This window comes from Sycon ciliatum, chromosome 13, assembly GCF_964019385.1.
Source record: "Sycon ciliatum chromosome 13, ocSycCili1.1, whole genome shotgun sequence".
NCBI lineage: Eukaryota > Metazoa > Porifera > Calcarea > Leucosolenida > Sycettidae > Sycon > Sycon ciliatum.
This window is the reverse complement of record NC_088655.1, coordinates 14,648,716-14,658,230: the sequence shown is the minus strand read 5'-3', so window position 1 is coordinate 14,658,230 and position 9,515 is coordinate 14,648,716. Positions and strand designations below refer to the sequence as shown.

The 9,515-nt window shown below is 49.7% G+C and overlaps 1 protein-coding gene across 1 annotated transcript in view; it reads right to left on the bottom strand.

The window, feature by feature from the left end:
• LOC135829751 (mucin-2-like) overlaps positions 1-3,647 on the bottom strand; it is a 16,917-nt gene extending 13,270 nt beyond the window's left edge. Inside the window, exons 1-3 of the mRNA XM_065342137.1 lie at positions 2,770-3,647; positions 857-1,157; positions 140-222 (exon numbers count right to left, since the gene is read on the bottom strand). Coding sequence (XP_065198209.1) covers positions 140-222; positions 857-1,157; positions 2,770-3,075 — 690 coding nt within the window. The 5' untranslated portion in view covers positions 3,076-3,647. The remainder of the gene's footprint in view (positions 1-139; positions 223-856; positions 1,158-2,769) is intronic.
• Between the last annotated feature and the right edge of the window lie 5,868 nt (positions 3,648-9,515).

Genomic DNA, 9,515 nt, shown 5'->3' with positions numbered 1-9,515 from the left:
CAAGTTGCTATGTCTAACATAGCTGTTCGCTATCATCGCTTCCGCGATGGGCAGGTCTGAGGTCTGAGGTGTGTGTGTGTGTGTGTGTGTGTGTGTGTGTGTGTGTGTGTGTGTGTGTGTGTGTGTGTGTGTGACTTACAAGCTGACTGACAGATTCGCTGATGGGATTGGGAACTCTCTTGTCACCACGGCGATCGTCATCATACCGTGACAGATCCGAATCTGCATGGCATTGTACAAGAATGACCGACTTTAGACACGAGTAGTTCGGTGTACAATTAAACCTGTCTAAGACGACCGCTCAAGTGACCTTCAAAGTGTGGTCTCTGTAACCAGGTGGTCTCCTTATCCAGGGTCGTTTGACTGGAAATAGCATCCTTTGATCCTGGTTTCAGTGGTCTTCTGGGACAGGTGGTCGCCTTATCTGAGTGGTCGCCTTGACAGGTTGTACTGTACATCCGTGTGCTGTCACCCTCGTAGAACCCTTAGCAATTCCCAAATAAGCCCCGTTTTCGGTGACACAATTAAGTGATTAGAGTCTCAAGTATAACAAATGAAAACAGTACAATGCATACTGATCCAGGGGAGGGGGTATTGGCTCTCTTTAGGCATGGTCAAACACGCGGCCAAAGTCGAGCAAAATACTATCTAAAACTCGGATGTCTAGCCAATAATAAATGTAGAAAGGAAGAGTACATAGTTGTTGAACTTTCTGACTGTATTATAGTATCTGGTTACAGTGATGGAGAGTTACTCTTAACTCGTATCCATAAAATACTATCTATCAATTTTTTTAAAATAATCCCACCACTGTTTCACATCGTCTTGAACCCACTGCAATAGCTCGCCGGCTTACCATTGTTATATGTGTAGCGTCTGGTCTGTGCTGCTACACCAGCAGGCATTGCTGTGACTGGCTCCGGCGCTATCCCCACATGCACAAAGTTCTTGTACTGGTACGTCGGCGGGAGAAATTTGGGAAAGGCAGAATATTCCATGTCACGCGGGTGCACATAGCGCGTGGAGTTCCTGGATGATTTCACCGCTATCGACATATGCATGTAGTTGCTAGTCAGGTCGATGTCGGCAGCTCGGAGGGTCTCCAATTCTAGGAACTTGATCCTCAACTGCGCGATGGTGCTGCTCGTGGTAGTTGCCTGTAGACAGTAACCAAGGTAACATGCACGTAGAGTGTGGTGCTAGGTAGAGGTGTAGCAAGAATGAGCCACGGGTGTGCGTGCGTGCGTGTGTGTGTGTGTGTGTTCGTGTGTGTGTGTGTGTGTGTGTGTGTGTGTGTGTGTGTGTGTGTGTGTGTGTGTGTGTGTGTGTGTGTGTGTGTGTGTGTGTGTGTGTGTGAGATCCCCGGTAGCCTAATCGGTAGGGAACTGTCCCGGAAAGACAGGGGTGCTGGGTTCGAATCCCGCTCGTGGATCCTTCTTTTGCGACAGATGGCTGACACACAGCTGGGTGACGGTGTAACTAGAATGACTGAATTGTACCATCCAACTTGTGTTTGCACAAGTATACTTCGAAATACATGCACTCACAGGGTCAATGCAGGTACAATGTACATAATAATATACATTGCATCTGCACTGACCTTGTGAGTGCTGAGGTATGTGTTTGCAGTGCACAAGATGTTAGAACGTGTGCTCTTTGCGGCAAAGGATACACACCTTCTGCTACAGTAATACGCTAACCGGCAATGCACACATGTATTGTTTTGAGAGTAGGGTGGTTTAGTCCCACGTAACGGAAACGAGAACGTGGGTGATACACGTAAAGTTCATGCAATGGACCCACGTTCGCAATGTTGTGTTTAGTCACACGGAACAAACAAAAGCATGAAGCGAAAGGCCCAAAACGTGGCCAAAGACGAAGCTTCGAATTCCCGCGAAGCTCATCGAATATTTTGATTTCATGCTTCGGAAACTTCTTCAGCTGAGCACCCTCACAGCTTGCACAATGCGCTCCATAATTTCTGATTTTCACGCACGTTCTGGCGGAACGTGGCTGAGCCTCCATACACGGTATGTCGTGAATCAGAAAACGCCTGTACGTGCACATGGGTCACTGAGTATCACGTGGTACACACACTGAGTATCACGTGGTACACACACTGAGTATCACGTGGTACACACACTGAGTATCACGTGGTACACACACTGAGTATCACGTGGTACACACACACTGAGTATCACGTGGTACACACACTGAGTATCACGTGGTACACACACTGAGTATCACGTGGTACACACACTGAGTATCACGTGGTACACACACTGAGTATCACGTGGTACACACACTGAGTATCACGTGGTACACACACTGAGTATCACGTGGTACACACACTGAGTATCACGTGGTACACACACTGAGTATCACGTGGTACACACACTGAGTATCACGTGGTACACACACTGAGTATCACGTGGTACACACACTCTGAGTTTCACGTGGTACACACACGTAAAGTACACACGGATTACGTGGGACTAAACCTCCCTATAGCCCTAGCTATTATGCCAACGATGACGTCATCATACATGCATGTTGTTTTCACCGGGGGTACGTTTTCTATAGAGTGGAAAACCAGTCAAGGTGGGATGCAGCCTCTAAGCCTCTGTGCAGAACAAGTCAAAGAATGGTGCACATGCACCGGTAATTTTACAACCCTCCAACCTTCAACACGCATGATAACAGTACTCCATGCAAGCAATCCTTATTGGAAGACAGGTTTTTTTTTTAAAGCTTTTGCTCTCCACCTACCGGAGTTGCTGTTGTCGTCTGCATGCAGCATAATGCCATCACTGCTAGCACTGCTAGCACAGTAGCACATGACAAGCGGTGTCCGCCTATCTGCAGCGGTGACTGCTGGGTATTGCCACATGGTGCGCTCGCGGTATTGCTGCGCCGATGCCGGCAACTGCTCCTTCGGCTGCTGCCGTTGCTGCTGGTGGTGGTGGTGGTGCTTTTGTTGCAGTGAAAACAAAGGCCGGAGTCACCGCAGGTAGTGTTTCTTGACGTAAACAAGCTGTTGTCCGCTCCATTCCCAATGTCTGCTCTTCGTCCCATCTTGAACAGCTGCAGCCGCTTTCTCCGGCCAGGTCCAGGCACAATACTCTAGAGTATGGGATCAGGAATACCCTGTAGCCCTGCCTGCCTGCCACAATGGGACCGTACTGTCCGTAGTCACTACTTGATGCTAGTCAATACCGGTAGAAGAACGGACCCTATTGGCCAGCTCTAGTAAAGTAGAGATAGTAGTGTTATAAGTATGATAAGAACGACACTAGAAGGTAGAAAAATCTGTTGGTAGAGACTCGCTGCCTCTGCGGTCAGGCGATACGCCACACCGCAACTCAACTACTTGATCTATCGTATGTCTACTAACCAAGCCGGCACCTTCGTGGAGTATATCAATTGTCCGGGAACTACTCGACGGGTGACCGCATCCCTCTCTCACCCTCTGCCGGTGTAGTGTGGGGTGTAACAGCACCAGGCGGTACTGAGAACTCTGAAGAGAACTGGCAGAGATGATCTACTCGTGGTCGTATCTGCTGGACAAAAGTAGGATGTAGCAGTGTGTGCAGTGGTACTAAAAGTAGCAACAGCAGCTTGCACTGATTGACAGAGGCTAGAGTAAGCTACATTCTAACAATAATCACAATTATTATGATCTACAGCCATCAACTGTACCAAGAGTCCATAACCCACACCGACTCTCAGTGGCTGTACTGTCTGACTGTGGTTACGAGTGAGCCGATACAATAGTGAATAGTGGTCCGCTAATACAGTGCGGTATGTACATGTATACAAGAGAGAGATTGGAAGCTGTGTCGCAACTCTGAGTTTCACGTATTACTACGATCATCAGGCGACTGATGGCTCCAGAACGGACATGTATAATGTATACAGATAAGAGTAAAATAAAGAAGGGTTTATGTATTCTTGATACAGACCATGGCATTGGGTGTGGCAGCTTGGGTGGTAGATAGAACGGACGGGACAGGCTACATGTTGCAAACAGCCTAGGGCACTACTATGTCTGTTTTCCTGCACAACTCGATTGATTATTCAATAAGGCAGCCATGCGGTACCGCTTACAATGTAGTCATCGGATATTCAGGACTACAATGTCATGTAGCAACAAGTTACATACATGACTAGTCGACTGTACAGTTGCATAGTCTGAATATCATTCCACTGTACATGTACTGACGCAAGACTCGTTCATTGGTCAGCGTATTTATACTGTAGCAGAAGTTGTGTATTCATTGACTGTGCTATGCAAGAGTACATGAGTACTAGACTCGTAGTCTACACTACAGCGGCGGATCCAGCGATCTCTACACTATAGGGGGGGGCAGTATAGTCAAAACTGAATAGCCGATACATGTACATGGACACGCATATGGTGGCCAGTATAGTGTAGTACATTTACGAAATTTAAGCGGTTCCACGGGGGGGGGGGGACCCCTGGAACCGCTCCTGGATCCGCCCCTGGTCTATGTACTCGTACATGTGTACGTATAGTCTTGGTGAAGTCTTCATGGCGGCTGTATGCTGCTCGGGTCACAGGTCTGTGCACACTCGCATGTATTTACCATCATTAGTTCCGTTGCTGGTGATGCACCTGCATGTTGTGTTTGCGAGAGTTTTGGGCTCCCCAAAACCTCTTCCTATGGGCCATCCACGCACACGTTCTCCTTGGCTGCACTTGGCACAGGAAAGAAGAGTGGATTTAGCCTGGACACAGCGAATGCATTTCCACCTGTATTTCCATAAGCCGCTTACACACAATATTTCCCCGCGGTACGCCAAACATTCCTGATAAGCATGGTTAGGCTGCGCAGAGCCAGCTAGCCTTACATACAGACATAGGCGGTACTTCACGTCCTGTCACCCGAGCCGAGGTTAGAATATGTACGTGTGTGTGTAGAATATGTGTGGCTCAACGGCCTGCATTATGGTGGGATAACTAGCAACAGAACACAGAACTGTGGTGCATTTAGAGGCACACAGCTTTCTAGTACTACTACCAAGAGTATCCCAGGGAGCTTATTTACTCTCGGTATTACACTGTCATGTTCCTTTGTCTCCTTTGCAACAATTACATGTCACGGACCACTTCCGATGGTGGGGGTATACGCAAGCGTGTGTGCGTGTGTGCATGTGTGTATATGTGTGGTGTGTGTGTGTGTGTGTGTGTGTGTGTGTGTGTGTGTGTGTGTGAGAGAGAGAGAGAGAGAGAGAGAGAGAGAGAGAGAGAGAGAGAGAGAGAGAGAGAGAGAGAGAGAGAGAGAGAGAGAGAGAGAGAGAGAGAGAGAGAGAGAGAGAGAGAGAGAGAGAGAGAGAGAGAGAGAGAGAGAGAGAGAGAGAGAGAGAGAGAGAGAAGGAGGGAGAGAGAGTGAGAGGGAGAGTGAGAAGGAGAGGGAGAGAGAGAGAGACATTGGATGTGACATGACTCTGACTCAAGCGTTGGTATAACGCTTTCGCGTTTCAACAGCTAGTTACGCACGTAGGCAGGACAAACGCATTCATTACGCCAAATAGCCGACCATTCATAACTGTGTTCATCTCGTTGTATACCCCATGCACACTCTCCCCTCCCTTATCCCTTCCTTCCGACCATAACCTTTATGGATGTCTCTGTACACTCACTATCCGTCAGGCGTCTGTCTATCTCACGCTAGTGTGCCGTGCTGTGATGTCCAGCCTTTCTTTGGTACATGGTAGATGGGTAATGCACGCTTCCGCTTCATTCATAGCAATCAGGGAGTCGTACCCCCAACAATTGGTTAGGGTACTGCTCCTGATAGCAAGTAGCAAGATACCAGCATCTGTATGTTGCTACTCCGGGTGCCAGCCCCGCTCCGTATCTCACTCTCGAACTTCCTACTTTAGAAGAATGTCAGTACTGTGAGTTTGATCAAGACCAGAGTACACGGGATTTTTTTGTACTCTTGCCTCTTCTTGGTTTGATGGATGCGACGTACCTAGTACCTGTGCTAGTCACTGAGACACTACGTGTTGTCCTCATACGTACCTATTCGTACCAATTCTGTATTCAATTAGCCTGTTTCCAGTGACAACAAGCCGGTAGCACCCTGTGCAGGTACCGATAGGCGATACTGCCCATCCGGAGCATTGCTTTGGCATCGCGGAGATCGGGTGCCTTCCATGCGCAAAAAAAGACGTACAGTGTACCACCCTCCCTTTAAAGTTAGTTACCTGCAAGGAATATCTCGATACCTGGAAAATGGGTAAACTAATGATGACTGATGGTACCGTTTCCAAGCGGCAGGTTCTGTCTTGCACAATGTACCTCAAGTACTAAGAATGCCTTTACCGTGAGTACAGTTGCTTCATTAAGGTGAAATCCGACCCCAAGGCACCAGGCTGGTGCCCTGAACAAGTTCTACAACTAACTTGTTTATGTACTTCCATCCCAGCTGCATCTACTGTTGTGGACATGGAAATCCGGTCGCACGTCTAGCGGCTCCAGGACGCTGGCCATGCAGCCGTGGATAAGCGGGACACACATGCATTTATGCGCTGCAGCCCGCTGGTCGCATCGGATCAACATGTGCACTGCAAGCAGCGTTCTGTACGCGCTGTGGGCGCTGGCCCCAGTCAATCGACTGGATTTCCATGTCCGCTACAGTACATCACTGTATTCCTCAATGTGTGTATTTTTTTTAATTTCGGCCAGTCGGCTCCTATCATTTTCGTCTTGGGGGTTAGACAAGGCCTGTAGGGTGTGTGCACCCGTTCCAGCAGCATCGATACCACTTACAGAGCGCCATACGTACGGCGTTCAAGTCCACGATCAACAAAATAACAATAATTATTATGCACTTGTGGTCGGATTTCACCTAGCCATACCTGTATAATCGTACAGTAGATGATCATGGTATGACTATTATGAGTGGCTTCCTTTACACGTCATTAGTGAGATCCTGTTTGAGGCAGAGTGGTGACACCCAAGCTCAACATCTGAAGACGGCTTTAGGCGTGTATGACGTGTTATCACGTTAGATCACTGGCCAAGTCCATTTGCCGCTCGCCTGATAAAACGCCGCCGCTTGGCGGGTACCATCGATTTCTGTGTGCACATTTCCCAGGTCCATTGTGTACTGGTATGCCCCTAAATAACCTTTGAACGCGGAACCAGGCGATTGGCCTGTCAGTGCGGAGAATGGGTTCTCTCCTTATTCGCACCTTCCGTGAACCGATAGTGTAATGCGTTACCAACTATCCACAATGCATTCAGTTTGCCAGCGCCACTAGCAGTCGCAATGATTTTAGCTACGTCTCTTGGAATTACACTCTTACTCTCCATTGTACGGATAAGTCACCCATGAACTCATCCTGGATCACACTACACGACTACATGACATGACTTTATTTTGCCCGTAAAAGAGGCCGTTACCCCCCCCCCCCCCCCAATCCTAGATCACTCTTCTGTGGGACAAGTACATGTATGTATGCTTCGTTATGTAAAGCAGAGTAACGGTCCCGGTAGACCAGGGGTATTGCCAGTATTGGTTCAGGAGGGTGCGATGACGTCACATAATGCTCCATCGGGATCTAAGCATACGCTGCATTATTTGGAGAAAAACACGATGCAACTTGGGCATTCAAGTCTTGGACACAAAACGTTTGTTTGGTCTTCAGTATGTCAACTTGACTTGTGGAATTCGTTACCGATGCAGCAAGATGCAGCAAGATGCTGGTAGTACAATACTCGTCATGTACATGTACATTGTTCATTCTAGCATGGAAAATGCAACACTGTCACGGCTGAGATGTTTTGTATACTTACCAGTACCAGTCACTGAGTGCCATTATTGGCTCTCGCCCCCCCCCCCCCCCTCTCTCTCTCTCTTCCTCTTTCGCTTTATTAAATTTTATTTATTTCTCCCTTTCTCTCGTGGTACAGGTGCAAGTACTCGTGGTATGTACAATTACAAGAAGTAGAAAGTTGCGGCATTATGGCATTGCATGGCAGTCAGGGAGTCGTACCCAATTTAATGGTTTGGGTACGACTCCCTGATATCATGATGGCAGTGCAGGAATTGCAGCACACGCACCGTTCGATCCTGCACACGACAGTGTGTGTGTGTGTGTGTGTGTGTGTGTGTGTGTGTGTGTGTGTGTGTGTGTGTGTGTGTGTGTGTGTGTGTGTGTGTGTGTGTGTGTGTGTGTGTGTGTGTGTGTGTGTGTGTGTGTGTGTGTGTGTGTGTGTGTGTGTGTGTGTGTGTGTGTGTGTGTGTGTGTGTGTGTGTGTGTGTGTGTGTGTGTGTGTGTGTGTGTGTGTGTGTGTGTGTGTGTGTGTGTGTGTGTGTGTGTGTGTGTGTGTGTGTGTGTGTGTGTGTGTGTGTGTGTGTGTGTGTGTGTGTGTGTGTGTGTGTGTGTGTGTGTGTGTGTGTGTGTGTGTGTGTGTGTGTGTGTGTGTGTGTGTGTGTGTGTGTGTGTGTGTGTGTGTGTGTGTGTGTGTGTGTGTGTGTGTGTGTGTGTGTGTGTGTGTGTGTGTGTGTGTGTGTGTGTGTGTGTGTGTGTGTGTGTGTGTGTGTGTGTGTGTGTGTGTGTGTGTGTGTGTGTGTGTGTGTGTGTGTGTGTGTGTGTGTGTGTGTGTGTGTGTGTGTGTGTGTGTGTGTGTGTGTGTGTGTGTGTGTGTGTGTGTGTGTGTGTGTGTGTGTGTGTGTGTGTGTGTGTGTGTGTGTGTGTGTGTGTGTGTGTGTGTGTGTGTGTGTGTGTGTGTGTGTGTGTGTGTGTGTGTGTGTGTGTGTGTGTGTGTGTGTGTGTGTGTGTGTGTGTGTGTGTGTGTGTGTGTGTGTGTGTGTGTGTGTGTGTGTGTGTGTGTGTGTGTGTGTGTGTGTGTGTGTGTGTGTGTGTGTGTGTGTGTGTGTGTGTGTGTGTGTGTGTGTGTGTGTGTGTGTGTGTGTGTGTGTGTGTGTGTGTGTGTGTGTGTGTGTGTGTGTGTGTGTGTGTGTGTGTGTGTGTGTGTGTGTGTGTGTGTGTGTGCGTGCGTGCGTGCGTGCGTGCGTGCGTGCGTGCGTGCGTGCGTGCGTGCGTGCGTGCGTGCGTGCGTGCGTGCGTGCGTGCGTGCGTGCGTGCGTGCGTGCGTGCGTGCGTGCGTGCGTGCGTGCGTGCGTGCGTGCGTGCGTGCGTGCGTGCGTGCGTGCGTGCGTGCGTGCGTGCGTGCGTGCGTGCGTGCGTGCGTGCGTGCGTGCGTGCGTGCGTGCGTGCGTGCGTGCGTGCGTGCGTGCGTGCGTGCGTGCGTGCGTGCGTGCGTGCGTGCGTGCGTGCGTGCGTGCGTGCGTGCGTGCGTGCGTGCGTGCGTGCGTGCGTGCGTGCGTGCGTGCGTGCGTGCGTGCGTGCGTGCGTGCGTGCGTGCGTGCGTGCGTGCGTGCGTGCGTGCGTGCGTGCGTGCGTGCGTGCGTGCGTGCGTGCGTGCGTGCGTGCGTGCGTGCGTGCGTGCGTGCGTGCGTGCGTGCGTGCGTGCGTGC